At 43.1% G+C, this 21,684-nt stretch overlaps 2 protein-coding genes across 2 annotated transcripts; both read right to left on the bottom strand.

Annotated features, from left to right (window-relative positions):
* Positions 1–820: 820 nt before the first annotated feature.
* On the bottom strand, positions 821–6,523 carry LOC144709651 (zinc metalloproteinase-like protein). The gene is made up of 11 exons (XM_078583246.1): positions 6,376–6,523; positions 5,394–5,657; positions 4,330–4,542; positions 3,462–3,542; positions 3,306–3,392; positions 2,503–2,598; positions 2,382–2,435; positions 1,477–2,129; positions 1,345–1,393; positions 1,206–1,245; positions 821–1,088 (listed from the first exon to the last, which is right to left on the bottom strand). The coding sequence occupies exons 2-11, from the start codon at positions 5,631–5,633 to the stop codon at positions 946–948; spliced, it is 1,656 nt and encodes a 551-aa protein (XP_078439372.1). The 5' UTR covers positions 5,634–5,657; positions 6,376–6,523; the 3' UTR covers positions 821–945.
* Positions 6,524–10,939: 4,416 nt separating this feature from the next.
* LOC144709212 (signal recognition particle receptor alpha subunit family protein) lies at positions 10,940–14,522 on the bottom strand. The gene is made up of 9 exons (XM_078582668.1): positions 14,427–14,522; positions 12,936–13,901; positions 12,675–12,855; positions 12,440–12,592; positions 12,229–12,336; positions 11,583–11,702; positions 11,377–11,502; positions 11,224–11,307; positions 10,940–11,159 (listed from the first exon to the last, which is right to left on the bottom strand). Exons 2-9 carry the CDS (start codon positions 13,874–13,876, stop codon positions 11,034–11,036), a joined length of 1,839 nt encoding a protein of 612 aa, XP_078438794.1. The 5' UTR covers positions 13,877–13,901; positions 14,427–14,522; the 3' UTR covers positions 10,940–11,033.
* Positions 14,523–21,684: the final 7,162 nt, after the last annotated feature.

Here is a 21,684-nt window from a genome sequence, read left to right as displayed (position 1 = left end):
AATCGTTTGTCTGAAGGTCTCCGACGATCAACAGACAAATCTGAACGATAAACCACCGCCGGATTCACATCTGACAGTTGAGATATAGCCACGTGGCCTCGCGATGACAATTTGCATCAAAGTCCCTGTATTTTTACGCGCGTGCAAACTCACGCCGCTCAAAAATAATCGTACATATGTCCCTTTGCATTCTCTCTCCTCCGTACTTCCCTAAAGAACTTAGAGAAATGTATATCAATATATTAAAAATATTAAACGGGTTTTTTTCGTCCGGGTAGAGGGACGGGACGGTTTTTTCCCCGGACTGGACAGTTTTTGTACCGTCGGATGAAAAATTCGTCCCGTCCTTCGTCCCTGCACTGAATCCGAACGTCAGACAGGACGAAAATTCGTCCCAGGAGGACTGGACGGGAGGGTTTTCATACCGCCTTTCGTCCCTGCACTGAATCCGGACGTCGGGTGGGACAAAATTTGTCGCATCCCGTCCATCGTCCACGTCCGGGACGATCCGGAGCTATAAAAGTAAGCTTACCTCAGGTGAGGACTATAGTGCACAGACGCGGACACGACGGTTATTTCTTCCATGAACGAGAAAATTGTTCAGTCAGGGAGATCTATCGAATGAGAGGACGTAAAGTCGCCCCCGACATGACGCGATTTATAATCGCCTGCCGAGCAGGAGACGAGAGGGAAAGCCGCGCGAGAGCCGCTTGGGAGCGACCAGGGGATGTCGGGCGCGAGCCGACCATTCATAGGGGTGACCTATTTCTTCCATCCCGGACGTCAGACGGGACGAGAACATCTCGGATGGGACGGGACGTGGACGAAATTCTTCGGGACGGGACGTCCATCGTCCCATCCCGGACGATAGTAATTTAATGTTGGTCCAAGTTTAGTTTACAAGACCCATTCAATTTTTCGGCCAAGACCCATTAGGCCCAGTTTCTAGAAGGTACCCTCAGTAGAGGGTACAATTACCTCGAGTGAGGACTTGGCAAGCCAAAGAAGGCCCGGGTCGTTCCTCTTCATAACGAGAACTGCGTCAGCATCCTCATAGAATCCCATCACCGCCAGCACCTCCATGGCTCCTGCCCAAAATATCCTCAATTTAATTCCATAATCTCCATCTTGACCACCCAACAAATCAATTTCCTCAGGCATTATTTTTTCATATTATTTACAATGGGTTTGATTTTTTTTTATACCTGGGCGGCTGACGACGTGGCGCTGTATCACAGGATTGGCCTGCGGAGATTAGAGAACAAAGAAAAAAAAATGAGGATTAGTGCAAAGTTTTGTGGGAATTATGATGATGAATTTTGTATGGAGGGGAGAGAATGTCACCTTTCGGAGCCGCCGGAACTTGCTCTCTCCCGGATTGTCGATGATGTTCCTGAGGAATTTTGGTTGGAACTAGTAAATACTAAAATGCTTATTTTTTATTTTTTAAAAAAGGAATTTTAGGAAATTATGGACCTGACGATCTTGAGGAGGGTGTGGAGAGAGGAAGCAGCCTCGGCTGGGGATGCTTGGCGGCGCAGCAACTCGATGGCATCGTTAATTCTGCGATGGGCCACAATGGCAGGCCCATCCCCCTGGACCAATTCTGACTCTATGGTCAAAGGGGAGACGCCCGGCTCGGAATCTGGTTCAACCCGGTCTGAGTCTGGTTCGGACCGGTCTGTGTTCTCTTCGGCACGGTCCATGTTGAGTTCGGATCGGTCTATGTTGAGTTCAGCCCGGTCTGTGTTCAATTTGGCCTGGTCCACGCCATTTGCGAGGGAGGTGGAGGTTGACCGGAGACTAGAGTTCGTGATCGGCTCATTCACTGGGCCGAATTCCTCAACTGGGCGTAGATTGGTGAGCAACTGGGTGGAGTCTAGGTCAGGTTCTGGGCCTACACGGTCCAGCCCATTGACAGTTGAGAGATGGCGGCGAATGGCAGCGGCAGCAGAGGTTGACCGAGGATCAGTGTTTGACCCATTGACCAAACCGCCTCCAAGCTTGTGGGGACCACTATTGACTGCGGCAGAGCTTGCCATGTCACCAAAAGTCTCTGTCTGTGCACGTCCAGTCAACGTCCTCCCTCTGGACCTCGTCCAGTCCAGACTAACCGCCTCCTCGTTCAGCTGCATTGACCACCAACTCCCAATAATGACAATCGGTGATTACTATTAAATAAATAAGTCGTGATAAAAGTCCTTTATTTTTGGCAATATCATTTACGTTTGTTGAGAGAGAGGAAACAAGCATTGTGGACAGAATGGACAATTCACATAAATAATTAACAAGATGAGTCAACTGGTAATTCATGGTCTCTAGGGAGAGATAATAATAAAATAAATAAAATTCGAAATTTTTATTTTCTCTACTTTAATTACCTGTTTGTCGAGGGCATAGAAATCAGCATTGTGATCAGAGTGGACCATGTGAGCCTGAAATAAGAACAGGTCAAAATAATTGCTTAATGACGGAGTAGAAGATAAGGGAGGAAGAACATACGAGCTCATGGAGCAGAGTTTTCTTAATAATCTCGTACTTTCTGAAGCCCTTAAGATCGTCGGTTCGGAGCCGGAGAGATATTTCTTTCCCTTGATTCTGCGCAGTAAATAAACCGTTTATTAGGAGACTATTTGAACTAAGGGTAAGTGTTTTACTCTTTAATCTTTTGTTGTATTTGTACCGGGGTTGTATCAACCTAAGTGAGTTTGGGTAACAATATTGTCATTCTCCCGTCGCCATGCTCCTGGTCTCTCTTCCCCTGATTCTTCTCTCTCTAGGGATCATCTCAATTATGATCAAATTGAATGATCAATCAGATTGACGATCTGATCCGATCGTTGATCATCCAGATCCATATTTGATCCAATCACCGATTGATCAAGGGTTTATCCCGCCATCGATCAGCACTGCTGACCGATCAACTTGACTGATATGGATGGAAGAACTGCTGATATGGGATAACTCGTCTCTAATCCATCAGCTCATTACACTTAATGGGCCAATTGGACTAGTCGACTGCTGAACAGAAGAGCCCTCTTGATAAGATTGGACAAATCAGTCCGATCTTAATCAAGACAAATCGATTGATCAACTAAGGATGTTCCATCTATCGTTGATGTCAAACCAGCCAATACAATCATACTGATAAACCATATTTCTCTCATCAATCTTGAGCTTTACAGAGATACAAGAACTTCCAAGTTAAGCAGGCTTTGCATGTGGTAACACTAGGATTGATAATCATTGTAAAAACGAAATATTTTTTATTTTAAAAAAATATAAAGTAAATATCAACTGCTGACCTTGTTGAGACCAAGGAGGCAACTAGGGCTGATACCCACATATCCCACGGGTGCCATCTCGGACATGATCCCCACGCGCCAACGGTGCTGCAAGAGGGGCAGATTTGAGGGGGGACAGGTGGATGGATGTAATTGGAAGATGGACGGTTGCATCACCTTGTTCATGATGGCGATGATGCCCGGATCACAGGCCAGCATGTGCATTCTTTTAAGGGCTTCAGAGGGTGGTGGGGTCAACTGAAATTCAAAGACAATTCATGGTTTCTGGTTGGTTTAATTTCAACAGAACAAATAAAGTTTCAGGTTTGGAAGGAAATCTGTGGGAATTGATTTAAGAGTTATGCTTCGTCATCACCGATGACGATTTTGTGAGTACCATGACGAGTCATCTGATATGATCCCCATTATATCTAGGGCATTTTCACCATTTCAACCCGGTAGGGCATTTGGGTCATTTCCCATCATACATGTAATTTTGGTCAACCCAATAAGGCATCCAAGAAATATCAAATTTGTTTAGTTTTCATATATCCTCCTCCGGCCATTTTCTTCCTACTTTCATTCTCCCTCTAGAAATACCGATGATCTTTCCGGCATTCTCGTCCCTCCCTCGTAGTTCCTGGAGAGGATCTTACCAATGGTCTCCTTCTCTTCCCCGATAAGAACTCTCAGGTTCTTATATTCCTCATCATAAGTATCATTCTTCCCACCAGAATGACAACGAAGAAGAAAAAATCATCTTAAACTTCGTCTCTTATCCTCAAGTAGGATAACAATAATAATCATGATGATGACCACTTTGTCTCATCTCTCATCATTCTACATCTTTTAACCTCACCCAGATGACAAGAGATGATGAATAAATTATCATTGTCATCAACACTAGTGTGACGCCAGGATGAGAATGAGCCTGCCCAATTTCTCATCATAACTCAAGCTGGTGACGATGACAATGATGGAATTTTGGATGAAGATGAAGATTTTTGTCATAGCCTGCAGAAACTACTCAAGGGAGAAAAAGTACCTCCATCCCTGGAACGGTCAGAGTGCGGAATTCACAGAATATATAAGGCCCTTGAGGGAGTTTCAAGGAGGGTTGGGCTGCGGTCAACAATCGATGCCTCAGCCTTTCTTCTTCCTCTTCAAAACCACGAATTCTGGAATCTGACTTTGATCTACTTTGAGAAATTTCCTCAATCTCATGCTCAAATACTCCCAACATTCTGATTGGCTTTCCCTGTCATGCAAACAAGGAAATAGTTCAATCGAGAAAGAAAATGACAAATATTGGTTATATGAATTTGAGTTATTCTCCTTTAACACTATTCCCTTTTCTCCTGACTTAGACACTCTGGGTTGTTTTCCCTAAGTACAATTAAAATAAAAATTATATCGTTTACCTAATCAAGAGAATGATGTTCACTTCTTGATCTGAGAAGAGTATCTCCATCCCTTTATGAGATTTTTAGTCCTAAATTTATCCTCGATTTTAAAAACAAGTGCCTAATAAGGAGAAAAAATGGAAAGAAATGTAGTCAAGCCAAGAGGCAACCCAAAAGGTGGTGAAGTATTCAAAAGAAACTCAATACCAAAATCACTGAATGAAAGGTCCTTTGAAAGTATACTGATAGGATCCTTGATCAGACCTATCAAAACAAGAGGGGAAAACGATCCCAATGGGACATTAATGCGAGCGGGTTGCACTGAAACGGAATAGTCTGCAACCCTGGGATGCTGTCATGGACCAGCGCGCTCGGGAAGCGGGAAGGAGCACAGTAGATCCTCATTTGAAGTCACAATATGGGTCAGAGTTGTCAAACATCTGGGCATCAGGATTGAGAAATTAGATTGGAGTTCTTGGAGGTTGAGCTGTCTCTGGCTCTTCTTGGTCAGGATTTCTTCATGGAGAATCCTGGATGGTCTAGTCAATCCTCTAACTGGATCACGATCATCTTGATCAGAATCTATTGCAGTAGACTCCTGTGGGGGCCTAAATCATTTACCAACTGAATATTTTAATTCTATTAACAGGTTGGCAGTGAGATTTTTTAATGACGAATAAAATATGAAAATTATATTTTTAAGTACCTTCGGAATAGATATTTCCTTCAAACTTATATTGGAATGTTCCTCAGAAAAAGGAATGAGTAGCTTGAAGCCTCTTCCACTGGGTTGCGGAAATAGCAATCTCATGGTATCAGCTTTGACTTTCGTTAAATTTTGGAGTTTCTGCCCAAGCTCTCTGACTGAAATGTTTTCCTCCAAGTCCAATTCCATGCGCTTATCTCTCCAAATAGCGCACAATGTGATAGTATTTTGACCCTCCATCCTGAAGAAATCTGGCAGATTGGTCTGCATCGAAAAAATTGCGCATTTAAATAACTCTTAACTCATATATGTAAATATCTTCAAAATTCCGAAGAATTCAATAAAACTATGTCAACTTTGTATCGAATATCTTCCAAAAAAACTGAATAATACGTCTATCCAGGCATGGCGCTACAGAATGACAAAGAATAACAAACTTAATGTTCTACTGGTTGAATAAAAATTACCAAGGTCCTAGACTAGAGAAAATGAAGGCCCAAAAAAAGCCAAAATCGGCCTTCATTACAAAATTTTACTTGTTGGTTCATTTCGATTCCCACATGTAAGCGACAATTTTATGGTCTAATAGTATAAAAAAACTAGCATGGACCAAAATAATAAAGGCAAAATTAAAAAAATAAAAAATGGGCAATAACTGCAAAATTTTATCGATGGTTTCGTTCGACTCGTAAAATCAAACAAGCAATTTCTTCAATGGTTGATTTACTTCAAAATCGGCCTTAATTATCCGCCCGAAATCTTGATCTCGCATAATAAACACATAACCAACCGTCCAACCGACAGCGGGGGACGAAAATTATCCCCATTTGTAGTCACAGTAGGAAATAAATTAAACCCCGTCAACCTCAGATCATTGCCAAACACTGACAAAATAAATTTAAACAAAAAACGATCTTCCATCGGCGAGAAGATCCTATCAAGCAACAAAAGACAACAAAAAAGAGAGATCTTTCTTTCAAACCTCAATTCTTGTCTTCAAAGAGAATCCGTGGAGAGAATTTGAAGCAAACCTGACAATCGCGCGGCAAAAAAAAACTTGTTGACCCGAACAGAACTATTTATACCATTTCATCTCTTCTTTTTCTTTGACTTTCGAAACCAAGTACGGTCACCTCTTCATCGGCTCCGGTAGATCTTAAAGATTAATCTTCGCCGTTAAATCTTGATCGGGCCGTCCATTTTACATCATCTTTGCGGTGAGATATATCGTAAGCTCACCGCGTTTCGTTGTACTCGTGATCGTCATGCTTTCTTGGGGAAGACGGAATCGAATGTTCCAGAAACAACAGATTAAGAGTCCCATTTATTCGTTAATTTATTTTTGTAAATAAAACCCCGACAATCAAAAATTCCACAAAAAATATTTTTTAATAAATAAAAGGGTTTCGAAATATTGTTTCATAATTTCATAGTTTCCTGCTTTAGTTGAGAACTTTAGTTTCATAATTTATGTATTTTAATGCATTCTTTAAATTTAAATAGATTTATAAATTTTCTATGGTAAGTCATGGCCTAAATTATGCTCCTCTTGAAACATACCTTGGTTAGAATTGACAAAAATTACACAAAAAATAAGTTTCAATAAATAAAAGTGTTTCGAAAAATTGTTTCGTGATTTCATAGTTTCCTGCTTGAGTTGAGAACTTCAGTTTCATAATTTATGTATTTTAATGCATTCTTTAATATTAAATGTTTTTATAATTTTCTTTGGTAAGTCATAACCTAAACTATGCTCCTCTTTGAAACATACCTTGGTTAGAATTGACGATTGTAGATGGGATGGTGATGAATAGTATCATGCTTCTGAAGGGACCAAGGAAGATAGTCATTAATTTGAGAGATGACTGATGCTAGTTATTTGATTATTAGTTGTAAATGGACAAAAGTAGGTTATTAATTCAAGGACAAATTTAGTTTTAATATATCATATAAAAATACGAAGAGAGGGAAGGAAATAGACCTAAAACACATTATAGAGGGACTGTGACATGTAAGGTCTGTGTATAAGATTGCATATGCCAATGTGTTGAGCTAGTCTTCCGTGTTGAATGATATAAATAAAAAAACTGAACCGTAAATTGACATTATCAAATACATCTGCATAGTGTTTTTAGTTGAGTTTCTGATTACATAATAAGAAGTCGACAGAATTTCGTGAGCGACCACATTCTTTCTGAATTGTACAGTGTGCATCTCGGCTTGTATTTGAAACATAACCAGATACATCATTACAACATAAAAATTTCAGACAATGTTACATGGTATAATAGTGACTAAGGTAACTGATGTGAATCTATTTACTGGCACAAAAATTAAGTATGACTGGATCATCTTAGTCTCAAAAAATAAAGAATACATCTCACTTGAATGTGAAACCCATTTACATATATATTTTAAGGTATTAGACAAGTATATTTATTGTCTCATTATAAAATACAACAAACAGCACAAAATATAAATTTTACTGAAATAAAATTCAGGTTTCAGCTAATTATCCAATCCACACTGACAGTAAGATACCTCCTTGACTGACAAGAAGTGATAGAAATAGTCTTTGGTTATTTTGATCCATTGAGTGGCAAGAAGGGATTTAATTAGTTTTTCATATCATTCTATCCTTATTGTTGTTAGTTTTATTAGGCTGTATGGATGATATAAGTTTGATTATTAATAATTAAATAGAAAACAAAACACGTCCCATTAAAACCAAGTCATTAGACAATTGTATTGCCATCCACATAACAACTTCCACTGTCATTCAGCTCCTTGGACAGGTATTTTCAAGCATTCTAGTGTGTGAACTTTTAATTTATCCATTTAAGTTTAAAATATCAGATACCCTCTTCATTCCCTCAAACAACATTTATTCTATATGTTATTTCTCCATGGTCTTGGCACACTAAAAGCCACTCTTTCACAATAGTTCATGAATAAAGGGAGTACCCAGATTTGGCTTGCATGGGCACCTAAAAAGACTGTCCTCCCTTGTTTATTCTGTTTGATTACTTCTCGTATAAATCTCCAAAATTTTATTACATTCACAAATGTTAAAAAAATTTATGAATGTGACTGTCTCGCTCATCAATCAATCTAGTTAATAAATCTAATGATGCAATAACATTTGTTGGTAAACCTTTTTAAGTAACTATATCAATGTATAGATTGACGAATTATATTATATTTAACTCAATCTATTATATTAAGTTGTCATATTGTGGGGTGACCCGTTACATTGCGTGCTCTAAAAGGTATAAAAGAGTTGTCAACTCTGCCGCGAAACATAACACCATCATTGATTATCGGGCATGTATAATCATTTATCAGTGCGAGACTCTTAAATGATTTAAGTTTTTGGTTATTCATCAAAACCCAAACGAGTATCCAAGTTAATACTGATGTGTTGAGGAAATAATCAGAAACCCCTTCTCCAGTACTCCCAATAATATTGCAAGGGATTTAACTGTACCATTTTCCTTTAATCATTTTCCTTTAAAATAGTGACATGGGACGGTTGCATGTTGACCACTCAATCACCTTTTTGACTTGTTAGTAAAAATTAGCTAAGGTTGTTTTGAATATTGTGATTAAGGATTCATAGGTTAGAGCCAAAACACAAATATCCATCGATGATATATCTATAGTGTCTCAAGTCCATAGAACACTTAAACGAAGTCTTACATGAATTAATCTCATTGAAATTTATGTAAAATACCATTCAAGGATTCATATGGATCAATTCAGTGAACTCTTTCCCCAAATAGCACTTGATGTATATCCTTTATGTGTCCACATTAGTGCTTATATGACTGGATTTACTCATCGAATGAGTGGGACTAGGCGTAATTTGACGCATATGTTTTTAGGTCCTTCCCAACTTTCATTTTAATATGAATATTTTTGGAACACATGTTTAAAGACAAGTGACCCTCGTATCATTATCCCATCGTAATTCACACAGTCATCACATGTATTCATTGATTTCATAATAAGTATTGAACTTGTATTACATGCACATTGTATATGGATGAATATTTAATGACACACATAATACATGATTCACTTGTCAGACACACATTTATATCAAAAATAGGTAAAAAAAATTTCTAGAGAGGATGCACCCCAAAGCACAAGCAAATATTATCAACGCAGTGTATCAACCATATATTAGCCGTGATGTATAACTGACACACAGTTGTTTGCTTTTGCCCAAATTGTAATGATGATTTACAGTGACTAGGTCCAACAATATACTAGTTTCTACTTTACCTTTTTTTATAGCACAATAAATTATATAATAAGAAACACATCATATTATAATAATGAACCCCAAAATTCCAAGGGTTCGCATGTACATTTTTTTTTTTACAATAAAATACTTTTATTCATTGCATTCAAACCCCAGACCTGGTGGTTGGTTGGTAAGGCCCACTATAGGGCTCCCATAAACGTATGATATCAATTAATATACCAATCATATTGTAGAAATGAAAATTGCTTAAGTTAAGGATCTTGTTATAAAATTCCCTAGGATCCGTATATCGAAAGGTACTAAATTAATTTTGTGGTGATGTTAACTAGAAATTTAACAATCAGCTCATTGGGTCTTTGTAGTTTTGGAAAATAACTTTGGTGGCATAACTCTTTAACTATAATTACAGTAAATTTATATCTGTTATGATCTTCATTTCCATCAGAGCTTCTAACTTCAGTTGAAGTTTCGCAAAATGTATCTCAGAACGGAGTCTTAAAAATATTAGTGTATTTGCAACATCATCATCTTTGGCATGCTAGCACCTCTTCCACATCGTCATATACACAACACCGATATGCCTATTCTATCTGATTTATCAGTTTTACACACCATCAATGCCCTGCTTTTCGCTATATGTTATCTTGTTAGTCACCATGTATGTGATGACACATGGCATCCACTCGAAGTTAGCCCTAAATCACCATTAAAGCTCATCATATCGAGTGATTCATGATTGTTAATTGATGTCCAAACTGTGATGCCAATGCACCATGTCAGTAATGTCAATTATATTAAAACACTAAGTAGTTCTCGAGTATATGCTCTCTTATGGTGGTAAAGCAACAGTTACTACGTAAAGTCAATTAAAATGTGGGTCAACAGGGTAAATGCATTCTACCTTGACTTTTGGAGTAGAATTCTTATTTCGATGTTATCCAACTCTGATGTTGGGGGCCTCAATCATGTCTCATTAATTTTGTATTCCATAATTTTCTTATCTTGTTTTTTTAATTCAATTATTTTGAAGATTATTCTTGGGCCACTTGAGAGACATTTCCAATATTTTGTGCCTTTTGTGTGGTCATGAGCTCATTTTGAGTAGGAAGATAATTTTTCATTGCACAAATAATTACCTCCACGAATAAATATTTTTTGGCTACACAAACATTTTATTTTCTGAAATCACGACTAAACCAAGTTGGGCAAATATGCGCGTTAAACAATACTTAGATGATGGTAAAAGTCATGAACTGAAACATATCTAACTCAAAAGTCACAGTCAAAGTCAAAGTAGACGATTCACTTCCTGAGTCAAAAGTCAAAGTCAAAGATAATCACAGAGATGAACAAAGAGGTCAATGGGCAGATTACTTGAGGAGGGTCTTGACGATTGACTTAACGTTGAGCTTCTTCAAGTCGGCGTAAGACTGCCCGCAGCCGACGAACATGACCGGAGAACCGGAGATGTAGACCATTGAGAGCGCAGCCCCGACCTGTATAGACACGTCAGCACCCGCCGAGCGACACACGTAGAGCCAAGTCTTAATAAAAGATCACCTTGTCGTCGATGGTGTCGAATTTGGTCAGCAGGATTCCGTCAATCAGCCTCGCGCTGGGAGTCATCGCGAGATCTGCCAGTTTCTGAGATACGATAACATAGCCACGTGTCAGTGCCACAAGATGCCACGTGTCACTAAACATGCATCTTACCTGGTCAAACTTGGTCAGCTGGTCAACCGCGTCGTTGCCCACGAGGGCCTCGCCGACGAAGAGGACGAGATCCGGCTTGTTCAGGTTGATGAGCTTTGACAGCGCCCTCATCAGAGGCTCATTGTCCTGAAAATCAACCTAAAGTCAGCCACAAACTTTGACCGTTGAATTAGTCTACACTTGAGGTCAAAGAGACGAGCGTTGACCTGCATTCGACCGGCGGTGTCAACGAGGACCACGTCAGAACGGTTGTGGATGGCCTCTTGAATAGCCTCCTTTGCCACAATGGCCGGGTCCTTCTCATAACCTTTCTCAAATATCGGCACCTGAAATACACAAAATAACGAAGAGAAATAAATAACACATTATTCATAGTAATTTCACATGCATCTTGGAGAGAAATAACCAATTAAACCGAAATTACGGACTTCAGAGAGGAATAAGTCATCCAGGAACTTGTAATACCGAAAGGAATGAAATAATCAGTCAATAATATGAATATGTTGTCGGAAAAATGAAACGAAAATTCGCTAGGAAGAACACTTCAGTTGGAAACATTAGATTAAAAGGTCGAAAGAAGCATAATATTAGATTATCAGATTAAAGAAAGAACGAAGAATGCTTTGGGTTAATAATATGATTGTCCTGCAGGAATATTAAATAAAAAAATTCTAAAGGAGCACAAATTTGGTCAATAACAAGACTGCCCAGTTTGAAATTTAACTAGAACTTTCAAAGGAACATAATAATTTGTCAATAGTATGACGCTCTAGTTGGAAAAGTAAAAATTAAACAATTCGAATGGAACATAATATTTCGATAATAATATGATAGATGGAGGATGGAGCCCACCTGGAGCCTACGGGCATGAGTGCGGAGTTGCTCGACCGCTCCAGATCGAAATGTGTCGCATGCAGCCATCATTACCTTGAGATCATGCTGCTGAAGCCAGTATGCCACCTAGAAAAAACCCCAAATTAAACACATTTTTTGAAAACAAAAAATCTGCCAAAAGCGATTCCAATTAAAATACAAGAAAATTATTCATTAATATGAGGCGTACCTTAGCAAGATTGGTGGATTTGCCAACACCATTCACACCGACGAAGACGATGACGTAGGGCTTTCCGTGCTCCTTGGACACGTGGACGTCCCGGAGAATGTCGATGGACCGTTTGGGAGTTAGAATCCGGAGGAGCGCTTCCTCCATCGCCGTCTGCCCCCATGAATTAACAGAGTAAGTTCGGAGTAAGTAAAATAAAAGGAATTGTTTTTGAGGGGAGAAGTGAAGGATTTACATGAACTGTTGATGATATCCTGGTGAAAGATCCAAGCTTTTTACCCTCAAGACTCGCGGCCACTGATTCGCAAAGCTTTTCGGCAATCTCTTCGGCCACGTTCTTGGTCATGAGCCGATCCTTTAGAACTTTTAATGCCGGCTGCAAATCTGACTTCTCCAAAACTGTGTTTCCAGAAATGCTAGAAAATAGAATAATTTGAATGAATGGGTAATTCTAATTCATTGAAATCCACGAGAGAAGAGAAAGAAAGTCCCCAACCTCTGTATAACAGACGTGAACCAGCCTTTTTTGGAGCTCTGCTGGGCGTTTTTCGGAGCCTCGTCGACCTCGTCATCGCTATCACTGCTCACCACTTCCTCTTTGTCCATCAAGCTTTCGCCTCGAACTGCCTCGATAACCTCTTCTCCATCCTCTCTTTCTTTTGCTGGATCAGTGAAATCCAGCTGTGACTCGACAGGTGAATCATCCCAGACCCTGTTCTTCTTCGTCGCCTTCTTCGGCTCCGTCTTCGACACCTTACCTACAGCTGTACTTGTTTTCTTGCCTCCTTTGGAACGCAATTTCTGTAACTTATTTACATCAAATGCTCCCCCATTGGAGTTGGCATCCTCCTCAATAACATTGCGAGGAAAGAGTGGCTTCTTGATCCCATTCATCGTTCCATTTGATTTTACAGAATTGCCATCTGCGTCTTCCTTCCCAGAACCGCTATCACTGCTAGTCCGCTGTTCATTCTTCTGACCAGCAGCTTGTCCTTGCTTCTTAATTGTAGAATTTCCAGAATTTCTGACAGTCACTTGCTTCACCTTCCTCAATTCCTTGGCCCGTGCCTCTGCCTCCTTCTGAAGCTGCCTGAATATCTCATCAAAGTCATGATAATCAACCCTCTTGGGATTGTATATGGCTGCGAAATCGCGCTTCACGGCGGCGAGGAGATCATCAACGTAGAGAAGGCGGAGGATCCGTTGGTACACGGCGACGAAGACGAGGTTAAGCTCGTTGTGGAACGTCCACTTGAGGGTGTACGCGGCGCCAGCGCTTGGCGCATCATAATCATAAGAAACGTTGGCGGATCTCTCCTCAAGAAGACAAGATCTGATCAGAGTGTCAATGGGAGATCCCTTGAGCGCGTTCCCCAATTCTTTGCATGTCCAAAGAATCAGGCCCCCGCGAGTGAAGATCAAAAGCTCCTCCAACATCTTTCCAGATCCCTAATTTTCCCACCTGCACAGACAAATCATCGGAAGGTCACATCAAACGCGGAAATTCCCATGACTGCGCATCCAAAGACAGGAAAAAATGGAAGATCTGGGAAGAAATTAAACAGCCAAAAGCGTCCGCCAAAATTACACAGTTCTTATCAAAAATATTCTTCAAAAACATAATTCTGCGTCTAAACAGATAGATCGCCTCAAAATGGACAAGAATTGCAAAATTTTCTATTCCATGTCAGTTCCCTAAAAGTAATAGTTGAACAAGTTATCAAATCCTCAGGAATAATAGCCGATCAAGGAAATTTCCAACGAAATCTTGTACCAGCAGAGGGGATCGAGAGATAACCAGACGAACTATCAAAATCGGAGGAAAATAAAGTCCGATCGACCGACAAAACAACTCAAACGGCACTACACCGCACTGAATAATTGACAAACACTTGCAGCGGCGAGAAGATCAACCGAAAAGCATCGATAATCGTCGTCGTCCGACGAGAAATTCAACGGAGAGAAGCTGATCAGATCGATTGCTCACCTTAGTCGTTGACCCCTGAAACCCTAAGAAGAAGAGAGGAACGATTTCTCGATTTTTCGATCTAGTTCGAAAATTTGGTGGGGAGACGCTATTTATAGGGAGGCAAGTGTGGGCGCTAGAGGACGGCCAACGTTGACCGAGCAGTGTTGAATCCGCTTTCCTAGAGGGCCCCACGCGTATCGAAGGAAAAAACCGGGTTCCGAGCTCCCTTCATTTTCTGGTTTTTTCTCCGCTTTTTTACCAAAAATATATAATTACAAATAATCGAGTTAATCATTATTTTATTTCTCTTACGGCTATAATAAAAATGTAGTCTCTAGAAACAAAATGAGTTTCTTCATACTCATGACTTAGGGCTTGGGGATTGGTTAAACATTTCGATATAATCATTCAAGGAGTATGATTAGGCGTGACTGATTGATCATAATAGAAGACCAAGGCTAACTATATTTGTCGTAAAATGCTGGAGTTTGTATTTTGATGAATGCTCAAAGTGGGTTATGCTGAGTCAAGCATCAATTAGTCGGTTTACAACAGATTAGACAAGTTTGTTCTAATCAGGAATGATGCAGGATGACTAGATGGAATGATGTAGGATGACTAGAGGGAACGGGATGGGATATGATGGATATGGGATGTTGGGCGACTAAGGAAAGGGTCGGATAGAACAAACCACAAATCACACGGTCGAGTTCGAAAATTAAGTCAGGTGAAAATACTGATGGTGCAGCCCCTTTCCTCGTTGAGGCCGGAAGTACTGTCTTACAACCACCGTGGTGATGCAAAGCACCAAAATCAATAACTTCGAACGGGCGATTCGCATAGAAGACTCAAAATCCAAATCTAATCCGATGGCGGCGGATGAACACTCGAAGAATACTGGACGAAGAACACGGCACCAAAGAGTGTAGGAGTACCTCAGCACTTAATAGTGCGTGAAGAGGTTGCGGGGAATTCTTGAGGCGTCGTTTGGGGGACGATTGACGTGCGCTTCGACAGGGTGTCGCGGATCCAACTGCGCGGTCAGTTGGCGAGGGGTCAAGGGGGGAGTCGCCCCCTTGACACCTAAATGGTATGTGCGGCGACCTGTGGCGGCGAGGGCGTCCGAGGGCACGGCGGGCACAAGCAAACGAGGCACGGTCGGCGTGGGCGGCCGGGTGAGCAGCGGGCACAGGCGGTCGCGGCGCGCGGGCGGCGCTGGCGCCTGGCGCGTGGCGCGGCGTCCTGCGCAGGCCAATGCTTTGTGGACGGCGCTGCGGCGGCAACATGCGTACGGCTGGCTGGCGCTGGGTAGCGACCTAGGGCACGCGGCGGCTTGGGCGTGGGGCAGTGGCCAAGGGCACACGCGGCCAAGGAACAGGGGCGCCAAGGCCAGAGTGATGGGCGTGGGCGGCTGGGGCGCAGGGCGGTGGCCTAGGGCGCAATGCGCGGCAGCGATCAGCGGCGGCGATGACCAGAATGGGACGGGGAGGATGGGGCGAGTCTTCTAAGAAGAAAAACTTCAATTCTTGAAATAAACTCGCTAAGTGTTTCTTGCAACATTGGCCTTCATATAGGCATTGGAGGAAAGAGAAAATACAAGAAATGACATAAAATAAAAGTGGACGACGTGTAATCATGTCACGTCAAAGAGCAGTTCTGGATCTATCGTAGGCGACGTGTCATGATGCGGGACATCTCGGGAGGCGATGGTGGCACATCCGAAGATGGTGTGTTCGTCGTCGGTGTGCTGATTTGCTCGTCATTCTGGCGGTTCTTTAGTTGATGTCGATGACGAGTCTGCATGCGAGGCATGTCAGATGACGTTGGTGGCGCGTCCGAGGTTGGTGCATTGACAGAGTCGCCACCAAGGAATCATGCATATTAATCAGACACCATTTTCCTAGAGAAACGTGATGGCTATCGTCGATTTCTCTGTATTCCTTATATATCGATACGTAAATTAATGAATCATTCTTAGAAGAGCTTAAATATAAATGAATGAAAACATATATTTTTAAAGTTTTGAAGATGATGATTTCAGATATATATAAAAAAGTTGTAGGAATTTTTTATTTTATATTCATCAATGAAATGAAACTATTGGTCTCGTGTTTTATGGGTTATGAAGTGAATGACAAATACGTGATTATACCTATTCGAAATTAAAACACATACTAATTGATTACGAAGATATCAGAATTGGCCTTTCATTTTTGAAGTGCATAAAGGCAGAAATAACCCTGAACTCGAATCACCTCTTCTCTTTCTCTCTCTCTCTCGGTAAAAAATCTCACTACAAAGAACAAGCATCACATCTGGCCTTCTATGCGAATTTACAATGCTAGTTCTTTGAAGTTTTTCAAACTTAGTTTGTTTTTTTCATCATTCAAATTCTATATGATTTGGATTTTTTTGTTGCACTCTCAATATTTTTTTTTTTGGCAAAAAACACAGTGCTGGGTACGGCCAACCCAAGGGCTGTGCCCGTAGTCCGATCCAGCCGTGCCCTGGACGCCACCCAGGAGGTTTTTATTTATAAGATGTAGTGTTTTTCAATGTTTATAGGCGTGGAATGAGTATATATATCCCAATTACACTCGGATCCCACTCGTCCACGCCCATATTTAAGGGAAAGAAAAGATACATGAGTGATACCTCGCAGTCGCGCGAGGAAGTGTGTGCGCCTCCGTCCCTCCAGAGCTGCTCCGCGATGTCGATGTAGTAGCTGGTGACGCTCCATTCGGGGTGTGTCTTCTCCGTCGTCAAGTGTGCTCAAGGTAGTGCCCAGTGACGCTCTAGCCGAGGCGACCACTGTCCACGCCTCGAATGCCAGCACTCCACGCAATCCTCCAATCTCGCGGGTTTGGCTTCGCGAGGAGGCGGCGTGTGCGGAGGGAGGGCATGCCAAGAGGATCGAGCCGATGGCATCCTCGGGCCGTGGTCGGGACACCTGCCAAGAATGGAAAAGAGAGGAGGGGGTGCGGACATGTACCGCGTGGTTGGCAAGGGCATCGGCTGTCTGGTTGCCCTCTCGCAGCTGGTGACGATAGCACGCTATGTGCGAGCGACACCGCACGATGTCTTTCCACACGTGATGTAGCCGCCACTGGGAGCATGTGCCTGAATGAAGCATATCAACCAATATTTGTGAGTCCGATTCCACGACGATATTGTGAAGGTTTCGTTCCTCACAGAGGAGTAGACCGTCGCAGACGCCATGGCCTCGCCATCGTGTGTTAGTTTGTATGCCATAAAAAGAAGAAAAGGCAAAAAGTAAACTCCCTGTGTGGTCTCTGAGGATACCTCCTCCCCCTGCTGGCCCGGATTCCCTTTCGCCGCCCCATCCACATTCAGTTTGAGATAGCCTATTGGTGGCAGGAGTCAATAAACAACTCGATACTGGATGCGGGTGGCAGCGGGGTCACCGGGATGCCAATAGAGCGGAGGAGGGCGCACGCGAGTGCTGATCGGCCGACTCGAGAGGGGAGTAGAGGATGGATGCACCAAAGCCACAGCTGAACTTGACGCATGATGTCCACTGCGCGCATGGGTGTACCTGCAAAATGAGAAGAATTTCGCCCCTTCCAAATCTCCCATAGAAGATAAGCTATGGTGATGGGGAGGATGGGGCTCCAGGCGGAGCGAGTTGGCGAGATGATAAATTTGCCAAAACACTCAGCCGGGGTAAGAGGGCGAAGATAGTCGGTGATGAGGTGCCAGCAGTCCACTGTTGTCTCGCTGTGGAAGAAGAGGTGGTCGATCGTCTCCGTGTGCGGGAGATTGGGACAACAATGGCAGAGTGAACTAAGAGAATAGCTGATCCGAGTCACTCGGTCGTCAGTCGGGAGGCCTCGGTGTATGAGTTTCCAAAGGAAGAATGAGACTCGCGTATGGATCTTCTGATGCCAGATGCGCCGACCCCAGGGTTGGGGAGGAGATTTCACACGGAAATGCTCCCAAGAAGAACGACATGTGTAGGCTCCATGAGGTGTGGGTGTCCAGCTAGCACTATCAGGACTAGAGGCGAGGGGCGTAAGCTGGACCTCAGGTAGGGTGTCTAAGGGGAGGCCATGTTGCTCCCATAGGTGTGGCGTGTTGCCTCTAAGCAACTGCGACACAGTGAGTCGCACACAGTGTGGAACGAACTGGGGGTGGCAAGCGAGTGGCTCATCAGCATGCCAAGTATCGTACCACGCGCTCATGTCTCCTCGTCCGACGTGCCAACGTGTGACTTGAGTCATCTCAAGCCAATGGCGCTGCCATGTCCACCATCGCTTCGGGCCCCGAATATCTAACTCGCGACGGGCCCATTCTCTGTATTTGACTAAGATGAAACTCCCCAATGGGGAGTTAGTGGTACGCATACGCCATACAAGTTTCTTTTGAAGCATGTCCTGGACGTCCGAGAGGCGTCTGATCCCTAGACCCCCTTCATCTGTCGGTCGACACGCTTTCCCCCAAGAAACCCAGTGGTGACGGCTCTCTCCCTCGAGGTGACCTGACCATAAGAAGCGTGCGCATAGGCGTTCCACAGAGCGGAGAACTGTAAGAGATAGTGAGTGGACCGCTAGAGTATGTAGCGGGATACTCATGAGGACATGTCGGATAAGCTGGATGCGTCCTCCTAGGGAGAGGAAACGAAGTTTCCTTCCCTCTAGTTTCTTTCTGATCTTCCCTAGCACTGCATCAAAGTAGTGATGACGAGTAGGGCCAAGAAAGATAGGGCATCCAAGGTAGTCGAACGGTAGGTATCCTCGTGTGTATCGTGTATAATGCTGAATGATCTCAGAGCGCCTCATAGTGGTGGAGGGTCCTACAATAAAGCTACTCTTCGAGGCGTTGACGAGCTGGCGTGAGGCTTGCTCGTACGCAGTAAGGACACTCATAAATTCCATAATGGATTTTTTAGATCCATTAAGGAACATAATGGCATCATCATCAAATAATGAGTGCGAGAGAATCGGGCAACCCCTCTTCGTAAAGTACGGTTGGATGAGGCCTTGGTTGATCGCCCATGTGAGTGATCGACTGAAGACCTCTTCCATCAATATAAAGAGGGTAGGTGAAATAGGGTCACCATGCTTGAGTCCCCGCGTAGCCGTGAAAAAGCCCGTGGAATTTCCATCCATCAAGAGGGAGAAATGATTCTCCGTGATGCAAGCATCGACAAGTGCGATGAACGCATCCGTGAATCCGAAGCGCCGCAACACTTCAAGTAGGAAGTTCCACTCAACTCGATCAAAGGCCTTCTCCATATCAAGCTTGATGATGACATTGGAGCCCGGTATATGCGTGTCTATCGATTGGGCTAGCTCGTGTACTAGTGTGATGCTGTCATGGATCTGTCGACCGTTGACAAAACTACATTGCTCGGGTGAGATAAGTCTATCAAGGAAGCGTCCTAGTCGGTTTGTAATGATCTTAGATGCGACTTTATAACATACATTACAAAGACTAATCAGACGAAAGTTGCACTCTCAATTAGCTTACAAGGAGAACAAGTACGTGCCTCCCTTTCCAGATCATTGTCACCACCAACCTAGCTGCCCCGTCTCAACTCTAACCTAGTCAACAATCAACTCTGACAAATCAAAGATTAACTCGGACCCGAACCGCAATCCGCCCCAATCCGGTGAAAAACTGTTCAAGACATTATCAGATGTCACTACAAATTATGTCCTCTCTTTCCATTCTCTAACAAGGTTTTAATTTCTTTCATTACTTTTTCTTATGTACACTATTGTCATCCCATTAGACTACTAAGAATTGTGACTCCAACATACTCTAAAGTATCCAGACCTTCCAATCTTTCAAAATCACAGGCAGTCCTCTCGTCCTCGATCGAGAAAAGGGGCTTTGCCACTACGGATAAACCATCATTGTGATCAATAGTTTGTTTTAATCAACCTAGGTCATCCATCATCAACTGCCTTGCCCTTCTACGTCCAAAACCGTCATCTGTCATTTGTCATCGAATTAGTATAGTTTCAGATCGTCCGAGACGCGGAGGATGGACGGGATGGGATGAATCAGTCCAAGATTGTCACGTCTGACGTCCGGAATCAGTGCAGGGTTGTGGACAGAGCGGGTTTTTAGTCTGAGACCTCCGGACAGTTTTCGGATGAAAAAGTCGTTCCGTCTGCATCCCTGCAGTAGTATAGTTCAGGATCGTCCGAGACAATCCTGAATCATTGTAGGGACGCGGACGGGACAGTCTTTCGTCCAAGACCTCCAGACGGGACGTTTTTCGTCACCACCGTCCCGTCCCGTCCCGTCCCGTCAGCGTTCCTGCATTATACAAAGGGTTAATAACACGGTACATCCCAAACCATGTCCAAAGTTTGCGAGTTAACCTTAGCTTTTTTTTTGGCACGGTATATCCCAAACTCGCTAAGTCGTCTACGATATATCCCGGTGATGACGTGGAGTCCATCGTGGGTGCCATGTGGATCTCCGACCAGATTTTTAACTGGCGGAACCCACCTGGCCGCCACGCTGGATTCCACTTCATCACCGTGATATATCTACCTGCCAAGAGAGCGAGAAAGAGAGTTCTAGAGAGAAGGAGAGAGAGGTTCTAGAGAGAAGGAGAGAGAGAAAGAGAGGTGTTCTAGAGAGCAACGCCTCTCTCTCTAGAACACCTATCTTTCTCTCTCTAGAACCTGTCTCCCTTCTCTCTCTCTTTCTAGCACTCCTCTCTCTCTTATCAAAAAACCCTTGGTAGGTTCTAGAGAGAGAAAGAGAGGTGTTCTAGAGAGAGAGAGAGAGGTGTTCTAGAGAACGCCTCTCTCTCTCTCTCTAGAACCCCTCTCTCTCTCTCTCTCTAGCACGCCTTCTCTCCCTCTCTCTCTAGAATGCTGCTGCTGCTGCTCTCTCTCTCTTTAAGTTAAACCCTTGGCAAGTAGACATATCACGGTGATGACGTGGAATCCAGCGTGGCGGCCAGGTGAGTTCCGCCAAGTAAAAATCTTGCCGAAAATCCACCTGGCAGCCACGATGGACTCCACGTCATCACCGGGATATATCGCAAACTACTTAGTGAGTTTGGGATATACCGTGCCAAAACAAAAGCTAAGGTTAACTAGCAGACTTTGGATGGTTTGGGATGTACCTGCTATTAACCCTTATACAAATCAGTGTCCCCTGTCAGGTCTGGACCCAACCCGCTCTGAAGTAGGCCCCAGCCCTGCGTTATTCCCGAGGCGGCAAGTCCCGTCACCACCCTAGTCAGAGGTGACCGCACCCACTTCTCCCCCTTCATAGAAATCTGAAGTAC

Source organism: Wolffia australiana, chromosome 11 (assembly GCF_029677425.1).
Source record: "Wolffia australiana isolate 7733 chromosome 11, ASM2967742v1".
In the NCBI taxonomy this organism is placed as follows: domain Eukaryota; kingdom Viridiplantae; phylum Streptophyta; class Magnoliopsida; order Alismatales; family Araceae; genus Wolffia; species Wolffia australiana.
The sequence above is the reverse complement of the archived record's forward strand: the minus strand, read 5'-3'. Positions and strand labels throughout refer to the sequence as shown.